The sequence below is a fragment of the Semicossyphus pulcher genome, unplaced genomic scaffold (assembly GCF_022749685.1).
Source record: "Semicossyphus pulcher isolate SPU_LCO1_2020_fin unplaced genomic scaffold, fSemPul1.0.p SCAF_8, whole genome shotgun sequence".
Taxonomy (NCBI): Eukaryota; Metazoa; Chordata; class Actinopteri; order Labriformes; family Labridae; genus Semicossyphus; species Semicossyphus pulcher.
In genome coordinates, this window is record NW_027211759.1 from 22660025 (window position 1) to 22682981 (window position 22957).

Sequence of the window (22957 nt, forward strand, 5' to 3'; positions counted from 1 at the left end):
TCCCTCTGTCTGTCTCTCTGTGACTTCTGTGCCGGTTGAACATGGACACAAATCTGGGAGACGACTGGTGTGTGGACGAATCCTCACAGAGGCTAAACAGCTACACGATGTTGCTCCAGAGCAAACAAAACTATTTCCAGTCTTTGTTACAATTTTGTAAGAAATGTGTACATTTTTTGTTTCTTTGCATCACATAAATTAGTATATGTATGTACGAATGTGTATATATGATTGCTATATATATATATATGTATGTATATATATATATGACATCTATTTTGGAAGATATTTTGCCCTGCCTTGTACCTCGTTTTTATGAGGTGAGCATGGATGCAATATGTGGACGTAACAGGACATTTCTGGATCTGCTGGACAGGGTGTCACATGGCACTGCGGGCACTTACATCAAAATAACACAACATTAAAATGTCGTTAAAGGAAAGGCCTGATTCTCAGCCAAAACAAGAAAAATTAAACACGGAGAGCATCCCGCGAGTTTGGAGTTCCAAAGCAAAAGAGGGGATGTGTTTCAATTGAAGCTGTTTGAACAGCAGTGAACAGCAGCATTTCATAGGAAACGGGAAAATGACCATTTGAGGAGCAAAAAAAATCCAGACCAATCTTGTATTTTCTGAAGTGAAAAGCTTCTTTTCTTTGTATTAAAGCAGAAAAGGCTTTCCTGAACTGTCGTGTGTGTCGTTTCTCTTATTCATGACGGCGTTCCCTCATAACTTAAACTAAATTTGCACAAAACATCAGTGAATGAATACTACTAGTAATAATACTAGTTAACAAGTTTGATGTTCACTCCATAACGATCATTAGTTGAGCTTGTATCGTTATCCTCCTATGCTTTTAGGTCTCTTGAAGTTTTGACTTTAAAGGAACGAAGTACAAACTCATTGAAACCCTCAATTCTGTTGAAAGTGCACGTTTTATTAGTCTGCAAAGACTTTCTCTTCAATCAAGTTAATTCATGGAATGTATTTCTGACCAATTATGGCCTCTTTTTTTCACATGTTGATAGATACAAAATCAAGAAACTAAAAAAAAAAGTATGATGCATCTGCTGCTGCAGAGAAACAAGGTAATCTTGTTACTATGCAACACTTTAAACCAGGGTGTTTTAATGCCTTTTTCTTAATTAGTTAGGCTTTACAAAAATGTCCACAGTTTAGAAAGGCACACACAACTTTGTTCATACATGTATAAAACTGACAAACAAAATCAAACATTATACAATGAAAATGTTCTTGAATCCTCGTGACTGTGCGATCATCGACAGAGGCATTAAGAACAGAGCTGCCATTAAAGGCCGTGAACAATCAATCACCATTAGTACATTGGACACCGTCAACGATGCTGCAAGGTGTTGAAATGAAATCAGAGATGTAAATTAGTCATTGATTGGTGGCAAACATTCAGCTGAGGCTTCTACTGTAGAAAAATAAGCCAGTCCAGACAGACTGGATGTATGAAAGGCAGCATGTTAAAGGAAAGGATCTACGCTTGTTACACCGCCTGAGCTTTTTAACTTAATTTGCTTGTTTGCTACAAATTCAAACTGAATATATTGGATGTTGAAAACACTTTAAAGCTGTGAGATGTTACATTGCTGTTTCTGGAAACAAAGGAAACACTTCCTGCAGTCGCACTTTAAGTTCATATTCTTTCTCTAGTGAAGATGATGGACTTAAAACAAACATCCTTTAACTGTGTTTGATCCAGTTTCCACTCGTCTCTCCCGGAGCTACACACACATTTCAGTGGTCTGCTTCACTCTTCTTCTGGCATCTTTGCAGTACCCTTCATGTTCTGAACACTGATCCCACAGCTGGATCACTTTGAGGCGGGTTCATTCGGGGTCGAGCCGTCTGAAGCACCTCCCGCTTTGGCAGCTTCTTCTGGAGGAGAGACGGGAAGTAATATGTGAGACACACAGACCCCATCCTACATTAATCAGAGCACTATCTTTCTATCTATGTATCCTCCATAAGAAGCCTGTGTAACAGAGTGGGTGCACCAGTGGTTTTGCATAATTAAAAGGCTCCATTAATCATCACAACAGCCTCTAACCTTTATCTTTCTTCTCCTGCGTCTCCTCGGCTGCAGTCTTGTCTGCTCGGAAGAAGATGCGGGCGCTGCTCAACGAGAAGTGGAGCAGCTCGAACTCCTGATGTAAAAGAAAGACAAAGAGTTCAGAGTGAGCTATAGATCTACATCTGAGGTTTTCAGGCACAGAGGAAGAGGCGGCAGGCAGCAACGACAGGTGCACGCCGGTGTTCAGAATACAGAGGTATGTCGGTTATTGTGGTTTGGCCTGCTTACAACAGTTTGAGCAACAACTGCATTGAAAGTAACCTAAAGATCACTATCTGTACATCCACAGATAGGTTTCAAACAGGAAGTGGTAACAGATCACTCAGTATTAAAATTAAATGTCCTAGATGATTTCCTGCCACACATCCTCTTCAGCAGTTCAACAGGATCTTCACCTGAAGGTAGACATCCAGCCTCTTCTGCGTGAGGTTCATGGTTTGCAGCAGCTTCTCGTCCTGGCTGGCAGACTGCACGTTCTGCTCCTTCACCACCGCGTTCATCTCTTTCTTGTATTTATCTCTGACGGCCTGAAACCAGTGCAGAGAGTCAAACTCCAGATACTGGTCGAGCAGCTTGAGGATGTACGCCACACCTGAGAGAAACGGAAACAGAGGGGAAGAACAGCGTGGGTCAGAAAGCAGTACTAGTAATGAGTATTAGTGTGTTAAATTTAAGCTCACTCACCCATAGCAAAGCCATCGTCTGTGAAAGCAGCTCCTGTTTTGTTCTTCTTGTTGAGTTTCTCTTTGCAGCTGATGGAGTGCTCGACGAAATTTACAGTCTGTGGGAGAGAACAGACGTGTATCAGTTACACAGAGGAATGATGAAGAACCACAGAGACAAATTAAAAACATCACAAGAGGAAAACAGCTTGACCGGGTGTAGGATAGAAACAAATGACGGACTGACCAGCGGGGGAACAATCATGTAGAAGTTCCTCAGGTGCATGTTCTTGGCACTGCGAAACTCAGCCGCAAACACGGCCACCAGCATCTTGAAGTACTCCGTCCCCTCTGCTGAGTTGCTGGTCAGATCTCCCAACACTGAATCCAGGACGCTGAGAAGTACAGACACTATTAAAGGACATGTTTGAAGCTGTGGTGCCCCCTGCTGTTTAAATACTGAATTACACTGCAAATATCTTAAGATTTGACTGCAGACGCAACTGAAGCACAGTTGTTTGTGTGCATGACAGAAGTATTCTACTGTAGTTGACACTGGACTTTACATAACCCCAATCCCACATCCATTAATAAAGTAATAATCTCCAGAAGAACAAACTGTGTGCCAGTGAAGGACTGACATGCACGCTGTAATGTAGAGACATAAAGTGGCAACGTTTCAGATGTTTACCCAGCAGCTTTCTGAGTCTCCTCTGACAGTCCCTCCTCCTTCACCAGCTCCTCAAAGTTGACGATATCCTCCAGGTCAGGGACAAACCTGAAGACAAAAACACACAGGTGACATTTAACAGAAAAGACAGTACTTCAGAGTTTATATCAGATTTAACCTTCAGAGACTCTCAGACTGAAGGCCCTTTCACACATGCACTGCACTCCTGAACATTTCCTGACAGGTGGGCTGCATGTGTGAACGCAAACGGCAGAATTTTTTACCCCAACTTTCTCCTGCCAGCCTCCTAGTAAAATGTTGGGAATAAGTCGTGGGTCAGCCGACTAATGAGGCTGACACTACACAGCTGCAATTAAAATCTTCTAAACCAGAATAAGGTCAGTATTTAACAGAAGGCATCGCACCTCAATCAATGCATTTACAAGAGGGACGTAACAGCAGACATCACTGTGTGTGTGTGTGAGTGTTTCGGACGAGCATGTATGGAGACGCTGCTCCAGGTATGTGAGAGGCAGGGCGCGAGGGGAGAGTGTCCAGTAAGTTAATCGATCGTCTGACAGGGAGAAATCTCCTGCTGTGAGAGACATGGGTGAAACGGCAACTCGAGAAAATGTCAGGGCCGGACGGTCCTGAAATTTCAGTTAAATGTCAGGAGTGCACGTGTGACAGGGTCTTGATTCAGCCCAAGACCTTCATATCAACATTGCAAGGGAGCACAAATATAACCAGGGCTGGATCCGCTCTCTTTTACCTGATAGCACTGCTGCAGCAGTGGAGGCCTCCAGAACGGATCATACGCACGTAGCCCATAGCGTTACCTTAAAAAAACCAAACAGGGTGATTACATTTGTCTGCACTGGGGATTAGATCAAATTAAAGTAACGATTAAATGCCAAAATCAGTATTTGTGGTTCTCTCACCAATCTGGCTGATGAGCTGTCTGAACTGGTCCAGGTAGCTGTGTCCCTCCGGGGTGATGCCCAGCTTCCTGATGCCGCGGTTAAACTTCTCCGCTCGCTCGAATGGATACTACAAGAAAACACGGGTGACTACAGATTAACAAGAATTAGCCTGGAGATGATCAATTATTGTGCTTAGTGATATGATTTTTCAAAACAGCTGTCTAATCCTTCTGCAATATCCCCCTGAAGTGTTAGCGGTTCAAAGATTGGCAGATCTCTAAGCAGCTGGTCTCTGGCTAGTTTTTAATACCCAGCTTTCATTAGTTAGGGCTCAACTGGTGTGAAAACCATCTGACCAAACTTGACCCAAATTGTGTTGTTTGTGTTACTGGGGGGGGTAAGAGGGGTTACCTTCTGATCGGACTGGTCCTTTGTCTCTCTGAAGAAGCGGATGTCTTTAATGAGCCTGGACTTGATGTGTTCGTCGTACATAAACTGGCTGAAGATGTAAAACTTCTTCCGCAGGAACTGGTAGGTGAAATTCACCTGATGAGAGAACAAAGAAAGCTTTAATGCACCGAGATCTGTTAGTAAAAGAAAACACCACCACAGCATCTCCTGTAAACTCACCGTGGTGTTCATGATGCCGGTGCCGTGGGTCCGGATGGAGTTGGCGATGTGACGGATGTTGATGGTGTTCAGGTGCTTGTTGTTGCTTGCCTTCTCTATGAAGATCTGTAGAACAGTATACAAACTGTTAACAAAGCACAGACAGCTGCTCTGTTCAAGATAAAAAGGGGAACAATGATGCTGTAAGTCTTACCTGGTTGTTGAGGTTATAAAGGTAGCGTGAGACAAAGACGTGAATGTTCCTCATGATCTCGAGAACGTCCAGGCCCTGATGAGAACACGCAAAGACCACAATAGATCACTTCCACTACACTGATTTAATGGTTGTTGTTTAAATATTTGATAATTTTGTACTTTGATGCTTTGGCTAAGTGTTCCTTAAACGTCTCTTCTAATAAAGCCTTTAACATTTTCATTCTTTTTTTCGCCCCCCCCAAATTAAACTCTAAGCACAGCGACCTGCTCCAGGGTCTGGCTGGGCAGGTGAGCCTCCGTCATGGTGAGCCCGTAGCGCTGCGTGGCGAGGTTCCTCATCTCACTATAGGTGGCCCAGTCGTGCAGAGCGACAGTGGTTAGGTTGTAGAAGGTTTTATCCAGGTAGTGGGTCACATAGGCTGCAGGGACAAGAAAAACATTACAAATATTATGAACACCATCTCACCATTTTACAGCAGGTGTAATCAGTGAGTTATTAAAGAGTTACAGAATACACATGCTTATTATTCAAGTAAATGAGATAGATGCTTTTAAACTTTTAAAACAAATGAGTTGACTTATAATAACATTTTTCAATCAAATTCCGGCAAAAAACAAAGAGAGAATATCAACACAGTTTTTCTGCACCTTTGATGTGGATGAAGCGGTTGAAGAATCGGATGGGCTTCAGGGAGAAGAAGTGAGCCAGGTCCTTTAGGCCCACTTTGAAAGGGTTCCTGTCGTCCAGCTTCAGGTGTGTGTGAACAGAGAGACGCAGGTCCTTCTCAATCTCCTTACACAGCTTGTCCAGCAGGTGCTAAGAGCGTCACATACCCAGAGGAACAATGTCATAAATGCTCATAACAAACATTGTTTTCAAGGATTAAAACATCCTCACACTTTTACAGCACGCTGTATATTTCTTCTCTCTCTCTGATCTGTTCTCACCTCATGGAAGACGTCCATGATCTCCTTGTCGTAGCTCTCCAGCAGCTGGTCACATGACTCCATGTGTTTGGCGTTCAGCATGGAGGGCACACTGTCCCTGAGGGCGCTGAACATGTACTGCTCCGGCCAATCGCAGTGGTCACAGAAGAGCAGAACACAGGAGCAGCCGATCAACACAAACAGAAGAAAAATCTTAATTATTTTCCCCCTTCAAATGATCCATCAAAAAGTGAGGTTGACGCTTAAGAACATAAAAGAAGTGCTTTGTGATCATTGTGAAGCTTTACGACTCCTGTCTCCGTAACAACACAAGGTGAGTGCATGACATCAGATCATCAGACTGCTTACGTGTATCCGTGCTGCGTCCACAGCGTAGTCGTACACATCATCCAGGTAGATGGGAAACACCGCTCGGTGCCAGTAGAGGAAACTACAGTCACACTGCAGCTTGACCCTGAAAGAAAACAGTTTATGCCTTAACACTCTTAAAGTAGAAAAACATCAAGTCTCTTCCATTAATACAAGGACGATTGCCAAGAATGTAAACGCAGTTGTGACCGATATCAACATCCACAAGTGACATTTTAATAATCTTAATGGGTACAAGATGGACACTTTTATTTGTAGAACTTGGAAGAAACTTCAGGACTATTTATTTCTGTAATATCATTACTTTAACCTATGTGTATACATTGGTTTCTGGTCTTTTTATCTTTGCAAATAGTTGGTGTCTTAAAAGCCTTTCTTATGAATGACACAATAAAAAAGTCTAATCAATCGATTCTAACACACAGACGTCCGTCACACAGGCTCCAATCTGAATCTACTGGAAGTTTGTCTTCACAGACTGAAGAGTTAATCACTTCGCCCGCTCTTGGCAACGAAATTGATTGTGCTGTGCACCAAATAAAAATAAAGCACTTCAAATTCTAATCAATGTAATCAAAGGAAGAAAATGAACCCCACCTCTCGCTCAGCTCGCTGATCAGATCCAGCTTCTTCAGCACAAGCAGCAGCGGAGGTAGCTCCTCATCTTTGAAGGTTTTCTACACAACAACACAAGATTTCAACATCAAGCTGAGGAGGAAGTCAAATTTAAAACAGCAAACAGAAGCATCCGTGTCCCATAAACCACCGACTTCTCTCAACTTACCAGCTGAGTGCCGACACACAGAGCCAGAGACACCACCAGGCGCCGCTCCTTCGTGCTCGGACCACTCAGAGCGTTTTCCGCCAGCACCAAAGACGAGAGCACGTCCAGCCGCTGCTGGCTGTACTTCTTGTCGGAGATCACCCTTTTCTTCAGGCAGAAAAACACAACACAATGTCAACTCCTCGTACAATAAATACACATAATGTCCTTCATTCTCTCTGTGTGAGTTTGTACCTTGGCGACTCCGATGGCGTTGAGGGCCTGAGACTGCAGCTGCTGAGTGATGTGAGAAACAGAGTCGGCTACAACGATGGAGCGCCTGTGAAATGTGTGCTCCACAGCCTGAGGGGAGACACATCACATCACATGACTTTATTTAACTTGACTCAAACAATCAACACACAGGTGAAAAGCACGTAAACACTGAAAAAAGGCGCACACGCACCTTGAGCAGTTCGACCAGTCGACACAGAGCTTTGACCGAGGTCTTGGTCATGGGCCGCTGCATCGACATGTACATGTTCATGGTGGTTTTGATGATGATGCTGATGCTGTACGCATACAGGATGCCCTGTGAGGGACAAACACAGACAGAACGGTAATCAATGCGTCTCAGGTGCATTTACACCAGGGCCCAGTTGTTCTTAAGTAATGTGATCTGACACCGGCTCTCAGATTGGATGGAAAGACAAAAAGGATTCCTGAATGGGATTAGCTCACGTAATCAACGTTTATCCATAAACTAAAGGATCCTGATCTAAGCAGAAGGTTTTCACAACTGGAATATAATGAAACTTTAAAATGTTCAAACAATAAAACATTACATCATGTTGTATATACAGTATAAATGTATTGTATAGCATACATGTACAGTATACATTTTTGGATAAATATATTGTTTAAGTAAAGTAAGTAGTAAAGTGAAATAGATAAAGGCTTTTGTGACCACAAATAGTCTAAATATCAAACAAAAACTATTTCATTCTAACTTTCTATTTATCACAATACCACAGTGAAAAGAAGTCTCTCACGTGAGAGTCTAAGAGGTCTTCCTGGATCTACAAGAATACAACACCCAACCCGAGACCCACGCAGCCCCACTGTTTTTATAAAGGTCATCAGGATCTGGGTGAGGTCAACATGATTTACCACAGGTCCAAGGTCTGTTCGTCATGTTACCTTAAATATTTGTTTGTCTTTATATATTTTTATTGGTCAGATGATGGGTCGGACTGTAGAGGAAATGGAAAATGAAAGGGGACATTTGGTGTTTTATTGTGATTTTTTTCTTTTGTCCCTTTAAATTAAATAACGTAAAGTTTCCTCATTCTGGATATTCTGACTCTTGTTCTGAATATAAAGTCCTCTTTAGAGCGCTGGTTATCCAGATTAGGCATCTTGAAAAGTTTGTATCTGGAGGAGAGTGATTCAATTCAAAACCCGGCACTAAAGTATGATGAAGTACCTGATTGAAAAAGTAATTTTTCCAATTCCGGGTCATTCTGATCAAAACTTCTTGAACAACCGGGGCTCATGCTGCGTTCCAGACAACTCGGAAGTCGAGTTTTTCTGACCTCCAACTACAAAAATTGCGATGGAAAGTCAAAGTCAGAGTTCCTACTTGTGAACTTGGAACAGATTAATCTACCCCGGCTTCACGAGAATCAGATTTCTGACGTCAAACAACAATGGCCGCACCCATGGTAATGGTAAACTATCAACTGAAAAGCAACATAATACATATTTGCCTGCAGTTAATTGAAAAACAACCACTTTTTTCATCTTCTCTCCAATAAAGTTACTCTGGAAAACATTAAAAAGGAAAAAAAAAACAAGTTAAATTGGCTGAAGACTTGCCAAAGAAACATCAGTTCGTCACAGTCGGCCATGTTTTGTATTTATGTTTGGCGCCGCGCACCTGAACGCTCCGAGTTCGGAAGTCGGATATTTCTACTGGGAAGTTCTCGAGTTCCCAGTTGTCTGGAACGCAGCATTAGATATAAAGATGCATTGTAAAATTTGGATATTGGGTGATGAACTGGTCTTTGTAGTCTTCACGCTGTGCTCTGTAGTCCTTGCTAGTCCTTACCTGTACAAACACATTACACCTGCTGTTCAGGTCTTCTGCCAACTTGTCACTCTTCTGCTCTTTGGACAATATGGACTCCATCTTCATCATCCACGACGTTACAAACACGTAGTAAGACTGAACGTCCCTGAACAGACGAGACAACAGAAACAATCAGACTTTTATATATAAAAATCTAACTTACACAGAATCAACAGATTGTTTTGAGCTCACTGACTTTGTTAGAGTCTGCGCTCTTTGCTGCAGGTACGCGTCTCTCTGCACTCTGATGGCCTGCAGACTCTTCTTATCCATCAGTTTAGCTGCAGCGGGGACCTTAGTGATGAGGAACGCGTCGGGGAACCAGATGATGTTGGAAGTCAGAGTGACAGCTGGAACCTGGAGGGACGTAAGATGCACATTAACGAGATGTTTCTCGTGTCGCATGATTCAGGAAAGAAGACAAATCTGTGAGGACAGAAACACCTTTTTACAGACGTCCAGCAGCGCCTTGTAGAACTTTTTGTCAACACTCCTGAAGATGTGAAAGTGAAGCACGAAGAGGCCACAGACTCCAGCATATTTATCCCTCTGGTCAATCTCTGAAGGTTCACCTGAAAGCAGCACAGAGACACAGACATTTTAAAGGTGAAAGGAAAAGTCACAAATAAAACCTGTCCATCGTTACAATAGAAACTGACCGATTTTGGACTCAACGTTGGTGAATATGGTGCGAATGTTGTGGGCAAACTCCTCTGCAAAGGCACTGTTTTTGGAAACAGCTACTCCTTCCCCGGGATCATCGAATCTCTGCTCCACACAGGCCTGTCACACAGTCACATACATAATGAGGACAGGGAAATTAAAGTATTTAGTCCTAAAATACTTATCAATGTAGTGGTCACTGGGTTGTTGCCGGGGTGCCAATCAGAGAGTTAGTCTGACAAGAAATGTACAATTCTAAATTTACAACCAGCCACCCTGCAAAGAAGTGGGCAGAGCCTCCGACCCGAAGTCCACAGCAAAATCAACGAAGAGCAAAAACACACACGCACAATTCAATTCCCCCAACAGTGTATTATAAAGCCGTGGTTCTCAACTGGTGGGTTGGGACCCAAAAGTGGGTCGCAGAGCTGTTTTCAGTCGGTCACGGATGTGTGCTTGAAAAAAAAAAGTTGTCTGTAAAACGTCTGTGCTGTGCTTTTATTTTGAAGGACATGGTGTGTGCAGTAGAAGTGTAGAAGTGCAGATAGGTTTACATTCTTGAGCCTGACAAAAGTTGCACTTTTTTAGTTTATTTCTGTTGAAGAAAGGCTGTTAATTGAATAAATTGTTTGAGGGAATATTTTCCTCTTATGCACTGCTGGTCATTTTTGTTAACTAATATACTGTTGTGTTTTGTGAAGTTCATTCAGTCTCAGGTCCAAACTGCACCATTTGTCATTAAATAAACTGGTGTTGGGTCCTGAGGCTCGACCAGGTGAGAACCACTGTTATAAAGCATTGACAGTGCAAATAACACCCAACAAACAGTGTAACAACAACAAAAAATGGGTGAAAGAAATGGCATTACCTGCAGAATCATGCTATCCAGCAGCTGTCCCTCCAGCTTGAGCAGGAGCTTCTCAAATGGTTTCAGCTTCTCTTCAGGAATGGAAAACTTTCCAGGGTTGTGATGCACAGACTTCAACAACCTACAACCAGAGGATCCAATTACAGAACACTACAGTATTTAGATCATGGTTCTTCATGTTTCACAAGAATAATAAAATCAATAGTAATAACTGGATGCACATTTCTATGGATGACGAACTTCTTGCTTTCTGTGCTATTGTAGGATTTTTCTTTGAGCACCATTGAGAGCTTTCCTTCATAGTGGTCCACAGTGTGTCGGACAAACAGCGATGGAACTTTTGATATTTAGCTTTTCCTTAGTCTTGACACTTGTTGCACTATTTGTGTTGCGTGCGTTTCTGTGTGCTAACCTTTTATACATCTTCCAGTGATCTTTCAGTGTGCCGTGATTCTCCATGATCTCATCCAGTGTGAGCAGAACCACCAGCAGCTCCCCGAGGTGCTCATACACTATCTGAAAGCAGGAGAGATATATTTAGACTTACCAAGAGCACAGATTCACCGAAGACATACATAAATCTAGTCTTCAAACCCACCTGAAAATGAACACCTGAGGACTCAATGATTTTTGTTGCAACCCTAAGACATGAAAGGAGAGATGCCTTAAAACAGTTTGTTTTACATTGTCAGAGTAAAACATGCAACAAGTAATTAACAGGGTTTGCAGTCTGTAAGCCGCTCTTATGACTGCATGCCAAGTGCATAAAGGGTCTTTTGATAACACGGGTATTTAAGCCCACCCAACAAGAACAGTACATTCACTGTGCAACGTGACTGGCTTCAGTTTTAGGCTCTTACTTGCTGCTGTTGTAGAGGGCAGCCAGCTGGTGAACGATGTTGACCACCACTTCATAACATCTTGTCACAAAACAGGACAGTTCCTGTTGAAGGACAAAGACAGAAACAGTCAGTGTTTGCTGTGTTTCAATAAACTCCAACGTGACAGAAATTAATCATTTGTTACCTGAAGAAATGAGATGAATCTGCCCATCTGAATCTGAGACTCTCCTTCCACAACGCTGGTGTCAGACACTGTAACACAAACACAATTATTGAAGAAGCCCTGTAAACCAGCATGAGCATAAACCTGGAATAAAAGTCAATAAAAACAGCTGACGGATTACCTCCCTCTCCATAGTACAGCAAGCCGTTGTAAAACTTGGTTTCTGCCTGCAAGGCAACAAAGTATTTTAAACAAATGCATGAGGAAGAAAAAGCACACATCACTTGTGTCGGACCTCAATGGAGCACAAAGGGTGTATAGTTGCGTAACACTAAATATTAACATAACTTTTGTTTGTCTTACAGGAAAAGGGACTATTCTTACCTCATACTTCAGCTTCTTTACTTCACTGCAGAGAGCAGCGTAAACTGTGATGACTTTGTTTAGAACCTGCAAACAACACAATCCTCAGTGTCAAAATACAGGAAAACTTCTGCAATTAAAAATACTGAATTATTTGAACTGTATTTACCTTGTTGTCTGTTTTAATTAACTCCAGTAAGGACGACTGCTCATACGGGAGAAGCTGAAAGACAGTAGAAAGTATTGTGATTGTGTTTAAACAGTGTCAGTGTTTTCAGGTTGATGTATAGTCAGTAGTTTATGGTGCTTTACCTTCAGGGCGATGGGGTCCAGAGTGAAGTCCCACACATCCCCAATGGAGTCATCCAGAGCGTCCTCGATCCCCTTCAGCTGAGAGGTGTACTCCTCCAGAAACCTGCTGTAGTTCTTCAGCTGAACCTCCAAGTGTATTTCTGCAGGATGGAGGGCTTGATCACTTTAGTCAAGTCAACTTATGTATAAAGCACATTTAAAAACAGCAGCAGCTAACCAAAGTGCTGTACAGTGCATAAAAGAAACAATACATATATAATGGATACCAGTGTGATTGCATCTTGGGGGCCTAAAAGCACAGCTTCAGTTTTGCTGTCGTTTAGTTGTATGACGTTTTGGCCCATCTAAGTTTTTATGTCTTCAAGGCAGTTTTTAAGAGAGGTGAAATCTGACAGATTGTTGGGTTTAATGGGGAGATAGAGCTGAGTGTCATCGACGTAACAGTGGTATGAGGGGTTGTGCTTCTGGATGATTTGACCTTAAGGGAGCCTGTAGATAGAGAAAGGAATGGGGCCGAGGATGGAACTTTAGCAGGACTGAAGCTGCGTTCAAGACTAATACTGATGTAAACATTGGGGATGCTATAATGTTAGCTAGTTAGCAGTTAACAGTATGTCAATCTAAATACATCAGGAAAGGAAAGAGATGTATGTTTATTATATCTACAATTTATATATTTTAGGAGCCAGAAAACGAAACTAATTACATATCCAAGCCAATTTTAATTAGCCTATATGAGTAGTACTGAATATTTACTCCAGGAAACACTGCCATTGTTCCTTTTTGTTTGCTTTAAACGAAGAAAGTTCGAAAGTTTAATTCCGCTGTTACTTTTTACTAAAAACTGCTGTCAAAAATTACTCAAGGGTCGAACAGTCTGTCAAACAGATCAGCTGGGTGACTGATGGCGGTGTGTAACGTTAGCTAACTGTTGATACTTAATTTTACGTATTTGAGCGTTATATTAATACTGCCCTGTGTACACTTTATATAGATTTGAAACAGCCTAAATATAACGGAAAACCATTTTGAAATCGGCACAATTGACGAGCGTTTGTTTGCAATAGACAGTAAGAATGATCTCTGCCAGCAAATAGACGGTGTCCAGTGTCAAAGCATCCTGCTAGCAGCGGAAGCTAACAGTGACTGCAGGGTAACGTCAGCTGACATTAGCACGTCAGATACTCACTCTGTGAACCGTCGTCAAAACGGTCAAACTCCCAGTCAGGTGCGATGGTTTCAACCGCCATAGTGCCAGTATAGGTGGGCAAAAACACTGCTGTTAAAAAGTGGGGCAACACTGTCCCATGATGGGTCTCATGATTTTGTGAATGGTCGCAAGTGCTCATGGGAAATGGAGTCCTGAACTGAGATCACTTGCAAATATTGGATAGATGGATCGTTGGATACATAGATAGATACATGAATAGAGAGAAGGATAAATAGTTTTTTTTCTCTTATTAAATGTAAATTTTTGGCTGTGGCACCCGGTACTCTTTCAACAGAGAGAATCAGAGTCAGGGTTGCCAAGTAGGTTCACACATACAAGGAATTTGTTTGGTGCATGACAATTTACACAGAACTAGAATAAAAATAAGTAAAAGAAAAGGCAATAAGACAAAAAATATTTTTTAAAAACTATAGGACTATGTATAACACAAAATATGTACAACAGGTGTAATTAAAAACTGTACAGATGTGCAGGATATTGGTGAGTACAAAAAGCTTACAGTATCAAATTAAAAATTGTACAATGTACAGACAATAGAGCATAAGAGGATAAAGATTTTTACCCTTATTTCCCATCAGTAAAATCATTGCACATTGGGTTCAAAGGTGCCTCCCCTTTGTCCATGCAGTGAAACAGTTCCAGATCGTGTGTGTGTCATTTCAAGGAATATTTCTTGCCAACGTGCATTGATTGTCTAACAATCTAGATAAACTTCAGCGTAAATACTAACACGCCAGCTTTTCAAGAAACATCCACCTCTCCATCCACATTGAAGCACATGTCCTTACCAGATTGTCTGAGCCACATTCTGACATGCCATGTGTTACCCTGTTTCTAAACCTCCACCACAATCCCTGGCCCCATAACATCATTCCCACGTAGCTTCCTGATCTCTGTAGAAATGGAGTCATTTGAACACCTAATGCTGTAAAACCTTGAAGCCATGACCAAACGACTCCTGGACCCCATGCAGTTCGCCCACAGAGCCAACATTTCTGCTGAAGATGCAGTAAGCACATCCCTCCACTTAATGCTTCAGCACCTGGACTCCTCAGGAACCAGTTTTTGCATCACATCCGCGCTGTCCATATGCATGTGCACGCTATCTCTCTCTCTCTCTCTCTCTCTCTCTCTCTCTCTCTGGATGAGTGCAGTTTGTTTAAACATTTTGAATAATAGCTCATATTAATTAACATTGCTGCCCTGATGTTTTTAGTTAAAGCGTGATATTTGAAATGGAAACGCCTCATCTTGAAAGCGTGTGGTATCAAAAGTTACAGCCTGCTCATATCAGGAAAAGTGTTGCAGCCAGTTTCAGCCTATAAATTCTGCGGTTAATGTCATAATATGAAAATGACCATTAAAAACTGTTACAGCTGTTTAACAGCCAAAGATCCAGGCGTTTTGAAGGTCGGTAACTAACAATTCTGTTCTTTCTGATTTGAAGCTTATGAACTTTCAAATACAATTACAGCAAGCCCCTAAATCTTATTTAGTTACTTCCCCATAAGTTTCAGGATGCTCCCTGCCAAATTTCATACCTGCAAGACTATTTATGCAATTGCAGTACCTTCATATGTGTGCATCATCACAGCCATAGCCAAAAGCATCTTTCACACAAAGGGTATTTGAAACAAACGGCTCAGAGTTCAGAGTGATGGCCTTGTGATGGCCCGAGGTATAGGCTAACAAAAAATAATTGTGAAAATTAGACAGCAAAAAACATCCTGCGGGCTGGAGCTGGCTCTCGGCCTAAAGCACAAAGGAACAAAACAATTAGACTCTCACACAGCGACTGAGCCGCTGTCCACTGCTGTTGACAAAGACCTGACAAATATGTGAGTGTATCCTGCTGTCTGTCCTTTACAGGCTACACAGAGGCTGTCTCTGTGTATGAATATGCATGCAGTGGGCATGATAGAGGGGATGACAGATGTGTGTGTTAGTGTGTGTGTGTGTGTGTGTGTGTGTGTGTGTGTGTGTGTGTGTGTTGTGGGGTTAGGTAATGTCACACTGGAGACTCAGCGCACCATTCAGAGGACGACAGAAGCCACGAGGAAGAGTCACGGTCAGCAGGAGTGTGAGGAAAGAAGCCAACACTTCTCTGATGGTTTCATTTTAAGGGTAAGGCACTTTTATTTACTTTCCTCACCACAGACCAGACTAAGACATTTTGCTCAAACTATGTAATTACATATTCATCTTTATGTATAAACATAATGCCATTGGTTGTAGCAGTATCTGTGTAAACAGAGATGCTGGAGGTCCAGAGACACAACAAAGAAACTAAGCATTGCAAACTTACTTAGACTTTATTAAACTTTCTCTGTTCTTATTCGTACTCCTTTGACTCCTTTTTCTTTCCCCAGATACTGCACTAGCTTACTGTGCAACTTTCAGCAGAGCAGGACTAAATAAAGTTAAACTTTTTTGCCTTTAAGGATTTAAATATTTTTTTAAATAATCAATGTGATTCTTTAACTTTTCTGTACATTTTTAGGGTTTGATGATTAGATATGAAAACTCTTTATTATTATTAAACATAAGAACTTAGGGTCAGATCAGAGCCAGAATCAGGGTTAATTGCCAAGTAGGTTTACACATATAAGGAATTTGTTTTGGTGATATAAATAGTGAAGTGACCATTCTTCCGTGTATGTATATACAGGTGAAAAGTGTTGATTTGAAGTTCTACATTTTGTACAAATCCTCACTTGCAGCTCACTGACCTCAGTTTAGTACCTGGTCATCTCTCAGGAATTTTAAATGAACATCATTGTCCCGGTCGGACAACGCAGCCACAGTGTTTTGCTGATGGGAATCAGGCATGAAGAATGATAATGCAGCAATCTGCAGCATCAGATGACCATGAGGCAGCCGTGTGGAACAGACGCACACTTGATTTCTCATGGAAGTATAAATAAGACATATAATATCTCAGTACTTGCTAGCTTGGAACAAGACTTTATGATTAAATGCTGAGCTGGGATTGTCATATGCAGATGATGATGCCTTTAATGTCACAGGAAAACAGGAAACAACCTCTAAGTTGGGACATTCTTGGTGTGTTGGTGCTTTACAAGGACACTTTCTGGGTTGTTTTGTAAAAGCAACACACTCTGTCAAACTCACAACTGTTTGTTTGTGTGTCTCTAGATTCCGGAGAAGCAGGAATTTCCTCCTGCCAAATCCCAACTCTGCACCATGATGGTCCCGGGCTCACAGGATGAGCATCTTTCCCAGAGTGGACCTGCCGGCAGAGGTACCAGACAGCAGTACGGATCCAACGCACCCTTGTCTCAACACCCTGGAGCTCCACAACATCTCAGCTTTAATGGAAACATCTCACCAGTCAACGCCAGTCCACATCTCCAGCCTCAAGAGTTCACAGAGACGGACTATCTGCTGCCGGATAAACTCTATGGCAGGTCGAGGCTCAGTGCATCCACCAGATCAGGTGATGCACGAGGCGCCGGTGCACCTGCAGAGACGGTCTGCTCCATGGTGCTGCAGATCCTGGTACCTTTTCTGCTGTCCGGCCTCGGGACGGTCTCTGCCGGGATGCTGCTGGATATCGTTCAGGTGAGGAGACTAAAGAAAGGCCAAGGAGGACTAAAAAGTAGTCCCTATTGTTTCTTGTCTTTCCAAATGACTGGAAGCTAATTCGAAGAGATTGAATAATACAATAGATTCTCATTTGACAATGTGAAGACAGTCAAAACAGTTGCAAAGGGAAGAAAGGAGTTAAGAAGGACGTTAGGAGGTTTTTGGGATGTTTAGCAGACAGAGGAAAAGGAGGTGTGGCATTTTGTGGGTGCAGGACGGGCTGCTGCTGTACTCAGATCAACAAAAACTAATTAAAATGTCAGAGTTGATGTTTGGTTTTAAATGAACACCACCTTGGCTAAAAAAAATAGCTTTTTACATTAAGTGTGCGACTGTATTTTGTACTGTGTGTTTTCATGGCAGAACTGGGACGTGTTCCAGGACGTCACAGAGCTCTTCATCCTGGTCCCTGCAGTGTTAGGCATGAAGGGGAACCTGGAAATGACGCTGGCCTCCAGACTCTCGACTGCTGTGAGCATGTTATTAACACACACAACACCTACACAAACACACAAGCAGAGAGAGAGAGAGACCATAAAGTGATGTTACTAAAAGTGACAGCTTGTCAGTCATCTTTATAAAGTTAAAGAACTAAAAAATACCAAAGGTGCAACATCACACAGGATAAAATAACTCTTAATAAAATGCACTGACGGCAGGGTAAACACAACCTCTTTCTCAGAATTATATTCTTGCCGTCTTGCATCACAGACTGTCCTTGTGTGAAACTCCTCACAGAGCTGTGAACACAGCAGCAGCTGACGACCTGCAGCGTAATATCCTACTGATGCTGACAATAGTCCAACAACTCAGATCATTTACAATACTGTTTGGTTAGAAAAGAGGGGCAGATAATGATTAAATATTATCTTCATTATCATGCTGAGACTTTCTCAGTCATAGACTTTTATTGTTAATAATAATGATCAATGAGCCACAGTGTTGCACTGAATGGTTTCTTCAATGCTATGAAAATAGACACAGGTAGTTATTTTGAGAATCCACATTAGTTTCCAACTATTTCAATTATGCTGTATGTACATAAAAGTAAGTTTTTATTCTTAAAGATTATTTTTTGTTAATTTTGCCTTTATTAGATAGGACAACTGAAGTGAGACAGGAAATAATTGGAGGAGAGAGTGGGTAATGAAATTCCGCAAAGGGCCAAGGGCGGAAGTCGAGCCTGCGGCCGCTGTGTCTTGGCCTCATAGCCTCTGTATATATATATATATATATATATGCGCCTGCTCTTTAAAGCCTTTGTGATATCAGGTTTGAATTGAACATGGTTAAGCTCGATGTTTAAGAGGTAAATTGTGCATTACGTCTGCAAACATCACAGAAATATATTTTATTTCAGTTATCAGCTATTTTTCTATTTACACCCAGCTTGAGCATCTTCCAAGAGTGATTATTAACTGCTGCAGACGTGAGTGTCACTACAGGCAACAGAGCTATCTTTTAACATTGCATTCCAAGCACCTGTACACATCGTATGCTAACTGCTAACTATGTAATCAATATCAAAGCATTTTGTAATGAAGTTGAAATAAAGAATTTTCAGTTGGTCTTCTGCCTTCTTCGATTCTGACCCAGACGATTGTCGCCGACACAGTCTTAAGAAATGGTTTATATTGTCTTGTTAAGCTTTATTTAACAGGAGGTGTAAAGCAAATTCTTTGGCACCATTGTAAAGAGCTCTCATTTTAGTTAAAATATCAAAGTGAAAAATTCCTCAATTAAATAAAGCTTATTTGTTGTGTGAGCTGGTGTTGTGACAAACTCTATGCTCATGTAGAATTCTGAGTTGTATCAGATTCATATCAGACATGTAGATGTAAAATGTCTCATCCAATCCAATCCAATCTAATAAAATACATAAAGCATAAAAGCACGGACGATAAAATTATGTTTAATGACGATAATGATTTACATGTGTCTGATGTTTTCAGGTGAACGCAGGAAAAATGGGACCTGCCAGAGAGAAGTGGATGTTGATAGTTGGGAACCTGGCGCTCAAGCAGGTAAAGCAGCTTTGTTGCTTATAATCAGGATTTCATCTTTTACAATCTTATCTGCAAACTACCAAGACTTATGACTCTGTCTTACTTCCCCAGCTACAGGCCACCGTGCTCGGCCTGTTGGCCTCTCTGATGGCGACTGTGTTGGGCTGGATGGCAGAAGGAAAGATGCCCTTTAATCACATCATGCTCCTGTGTTCAACCAGTGTTTCTACGGCCTTCATGGCTTCACTGCTGCAAGGTAACTCAACCTGCCGTCACACTGAACCACTGTCCTCACATTTCCTTGAGTTTAGAAAGATAAGACAGGTTCATCACACAAACAACCATGACACCTGTTATAAAGTTTGACGATCATATTTCTCCCTCTTTGCTTTGCTCATGACTCCCAGGAATCTTCATTAATGGCATAATGATTTATTGGCAGAAATGTAATTTATTATTAAATATTATTTAAAATATTCTGTGTATTATTAAACATATTATTATTAAGTATATTAAGAATTCGCACTTAATATCTACAGAGGGAGCAGGTCCTCTTCAACAGAGCCTGCTATGTTGCACAACCAGGTTTGTACAGTAGCCCAGAATGGACAAACCAAACCGTTGCTCTGGAGCGGGCCTTTTTGTTTGTTTTTTTTACGTTTTTGTTACTTAAGATAATTTATTAGTGCTTTACCATGTCTTTCACCCTCTCTAGGTATTATTATGGTTGGAGTGATTTTTGGCTCTAAGTGGTTGGGAATCAACCCTGACAACGTGGCCACACCCATGGCCGCCAGCTTTGGAGACCTCATCACTCTCGCCCTGCTGGCCTGCTTCAGTCAGTGGTTCTACTCTTTCATAGGTAAAGTCAGATGAGGACAGGATTTAAACTAGAACACACACCACAACAAAGAAATGGTTCTTTTAAGGGTCAAGGGTCATGTAAGTCTTACTTTTGTGACCCTGGAACTTACACTTCTCTCCTGACAGAAATGTATGTGTACGTGTTGTACCTGGTGGATCTGTTACTTCTGTGCCTGATTCCTGTTTGGGTGATCATCGCCTCCAAACACTCAGCCAGTCTCATCCTACTCCGCACAGGCTGGGAACCGATCATCACAGCCATGGTCATCAGCAGGTACTCACCTCACTGACTTCTCATAATCTCTCAGATGTATAATAGCTGGCTTACTATTAGCAAAACACTTACATCAGCTAATATAATGAGGCAAACAACATGCAAAATAGTAATTGTTACTGGATATTTATTAAGCCAACAATAAATGTTGTAATTAAGTAATAATTGATGGCTAGTATGCTTACTCCCACCGAGTGCAGACCCAAGCAACAAATGCTGACTGCAGGTCCCTAATGTAATCAATTGGAACTATTCCCTAAACCATCCACCTGTCACCTTTAATTAAAGGTTTTTTCAATACCTGAAAGTAAAAAAACGGGAAAACTTTCATTTGAGCTTCTTAGACATTACTCTGTAACTGCAGCACCACAATTATTCCTTTCAGTATTGGAGGCCTTATTCTGGACATGACTGTGTCTGATCCAAACCTGGCAGGAATCATTGTTTTTGCTCCTGTCATAAACGGTAAGTTGTCCATTTTTAAAATTACATTTATGGGCTGCTTTTTGTTGAGAACTGAAACCTTAAAGAGGGGCTATTATGCTGTTTCACATTTTAAGACATAAATGTAATGTTACAATGTTGGATGTCCAGACTAAACTTGGGTGAAGTTTCAAATTTGTAGGTAAATGTTGGAGTAATCCCCAGGCTTCTCAGCTCAGTCTGCAGGCTGCTTGTGAATGCCAGGTTTCACACAGTTTTTTCTACACGCTGCACTTTGTCAGCAGGCTTCGGAGAGCTGGCCAATCAGAATAAAGTTGGCTTGTAGGGGCGGGGTTTCTTAAAGGGGAAGAGGCTGTATGAGGGTCTGCACAGAGCACCAGTGTGAGAAACTGTAAATTATTGCTCAGCTACTCACAGAGTGAAATAATAGCACAATACCCCCCCTTTAAGCTACATCATATCTCGAAGTATTTAGCTATTTGTCTAGCATGTGTGAATTAAAATTGACATAAAAAATGTAGTTACCATTTAGGGCCCTGCAATACTGAGCTGGGGTGTGGAGTCAGAACTAAGTGAACTTACCAGACCTCTCGCCATCTTTCTCTGCTAGCATCTCAAAGCTACATTAGCTGCTGCTAGCATAAAACAAGTCAATCTCTGACCTGACTTTTGGCAGCAGAGTTGCTATGTAGGTAATGTTGGCGGCGGATTTACAGAAGGAAGAAGCATGTGCGGGAAATTAAAGATATCGCAGGTCAACAATCGAGTAGAAGTTCAGTTCAGACTTAAACAGGTTGGGAACGCCCATCATTAGAATATTCCTCTTTATTACTGAGCTTATTTAGGACTGTTTACTTTCTTACTTTAGAAATCCCACAAAGCTGCAGGATTTGTGTAGCTTATTTTTTTTTTTAAAGTGCTGAGTGCCCAGTATTAGGCTACTCTTGGAAATCACTTTGGTGTAACCAAACAGATGGTGACATATTTATTTAGATTTAGATTATCTTCCTTGTTTAGACGACTCCAGACAGAAGGAAAATGAACATAAAACATGCACATATACCCCCGCTGTTAACTCGTCCTTCGTCTCTTCTTTCTGTTCAGGGATAGGAGGAAACCTCGTCTCCATACAGTCCAGTCGTATTTCCACCAGTCTGCATTTGAACTTCCCATCCCGAGAGGTTCCTGAAGACCGTCAGGGCTGCTACAACCCGTGTCGCACTTTCTTTGGTACAGGTAAAGATCAGAGTTAAAATGTTTCAATAAAAGTGGCTTGTTACCCCTCCTCCAAACACACACACAATTATCTGTTGATTTTCATCATGCAGGAGCGAACCATCGATCTGCTCAAGTTCTGCTTCTCCTCGTCCTCCCTGGTCAGCTGGTCTTCATCCACACTATCCACCTGATGAAAGGAGGCCACACTCTGCCCAGTCCTCTCTTCACTGTGGCCTTCCTGTCTGCTTCTCTGATCCAGGTGAGTCGCACGTGTGGGATATTTTCTTACTACACTTCATCACTGTTTTACAATATCACTCCTGTGTGTCTCTCAGGTCTCCTCCCTGCTGTGTATAGCCGACTGCATGGTCCACTTACTGTGGCGGAGGGGGAAAGACCCGGACAGTTACTCGATACCCTACCTCACAGCGCTCGGAGACCTGCTGGGGACAGCTCTCCTCGCTCTGTCCTTCCTCATGCTGTGGTGTGTGGGTGACTCAGGCAGTGTGCAGGTTTAAAGCAGGTTGAAGGAGGAACAAATAAAACTAAGCAGCTTACAGTGTTGAAATGAGAAGTACATGGACAAAGAAACTTGATGTTGCATCCATTTACTCTTGTTTTGTTTCATATTTGCCAACATTTACCATCTAAGGCTGCTTTTCCACCACAAGAAGTCAGGATTCTTATCAGAGGAATAAAAAGGTTCCTCCAG

The 22957-nt window shown here is 41.9% G+C and overlaps 2 protein-coding genes across 3 annotated transcripts; one reads left to right on the top strand and one right to left on the bottom strand.

Annotated features, from left to right (window-relative positions):
• Window positions 1-925: 925 nt before the first annotated feature.
• washc4 (WASH complex subunit 4) lies at window positions 926-13913 on the bottom strand. 2 transcript variants are annotated; one of them, XM_069686991.1, is made up of 33 exons: window positions 13792-13913; window positions 12603-12742; window positions 12460-12513; window positions 12312-12377; window positions 12109-12154; window positions 11949-12016; window positions 11783-11865; window positions 11521-11563; window positions 11335-11438; window positions 10923-11043; window positions 10051-10174; window positions 9836-9963; window positions 9588-9748; window positions 9371-9497; window positions 7727-7852; window positions 7516-7623; window positions 7282-7428; window positions 7095-7174; window positions 6477-6582; window positions 6129-6245; window positions 5829-5997; window positions 5445-5599; window positions 5179-5253; window positions 4986-5090; window positions 4767-4901; window positions 4374-4482; window positions 4205-4271; window positions 3454-3540; window positions 3010-3157; window positions 2785-2881; window positions 2496-2692; window positions 2077-2173; window positions 926-1901 (listed from the first exon to the last, which is right to left on the bottom strand). In XM_069686991.1, exons 1-33 carry the CDS (start codon window positions 13850-13852, stop codon window positions 1840-1842), a joined length of 3513 nt encoding a protein of 1170 aa, XP_069543092.1. In that variant the 5' UTR covers window positions 13853-13913; the 3' UTR covers window positions 926-1839. The 2 variants fall into 2 exon arrangements, with proteins under 2 accessions (XP_069543092.1, XP_069543091.1); XM_069686990.1 differs by having other exon boundaries at window positions 926-1904.
• An 863-nt stretch (window positions 13914-14776) lies between these two features.
• On the top strand, window positions 14777-22763 carry slc41a2a (solute carrier family 41 member 2a). Its single transcript, XM_069686113.1, has 11 exons — window positions 14777-14842; window positions 16990-17415; window positions 17803-17910; window positions 19392-19463; window positions 19557-19701; window positions 20161-20307; window positions 20436-20583; window positions 20969-21048; window positions 22132-22263; window positions 22356-22504; window positions 22581-22763. The coding sequence occupies exons 1-11, from the start codon at window positions 14777-14779 to the stop codon at window positions 22761-22763; spliced, it is 1656 nt and encodes a 551-aa protein (XP_069542214.1).
• Window positions 22764-22957: the final 194 nt, after the last annotated feature.

What these genes read in the sequence shown, in the direction of transcription:
- slc41a2a (XM_069686113.1), top strand. Translation starts at nt 14,777, where the DNA reads ATGACCAAACGACTCCTGGACCCCATGCAGTTCGCCCACAGAGCCAAC. An exon ending in ACATTTCTGCTGAAGATGCA is followed by an intron (nt 14,843 to 16,989) that starts GTAAGCACATCC and finishes GTGTGTCTCTAG; the next exon opens with ATTCCGGAGAAGCAGGAATT. An exon ending in CCTCCAGACTCTCGACTGCT is followed by an intron (nt 17,911 to 19,391) that starts GTGAGCATGTTA and finishes TGATGTTTTCAG; the next exon opens with GTGAACGCAGGAAAAATGGG.
- washc4 (XM_069686990.1), bottom strand. Translation starts at nt 13,852, where the DNA reads ATGGCGGTTGAAACCATCGCACCTGACTGGGAGTTTGACCGTTTTGAC. An exon ending in CCAGCCAGACCCTGGAGCAG is followed by an intron (nt 5,254 to 5,444) that starts GTCGCTGTGCTT and finishes TGTTCTCATCAG; the next exon opens with GGCCTGGACGTTCTCGAGAT. An exon ending in AGACGATGGCTTTGCTATGG is followed by an intron (nt 2,693 to 2,784) that starts GTGAGTGAGCTT and finishes CGTTTCTCTCAG; the next exon opens with GTGTGGCGTACATCCTCAAG.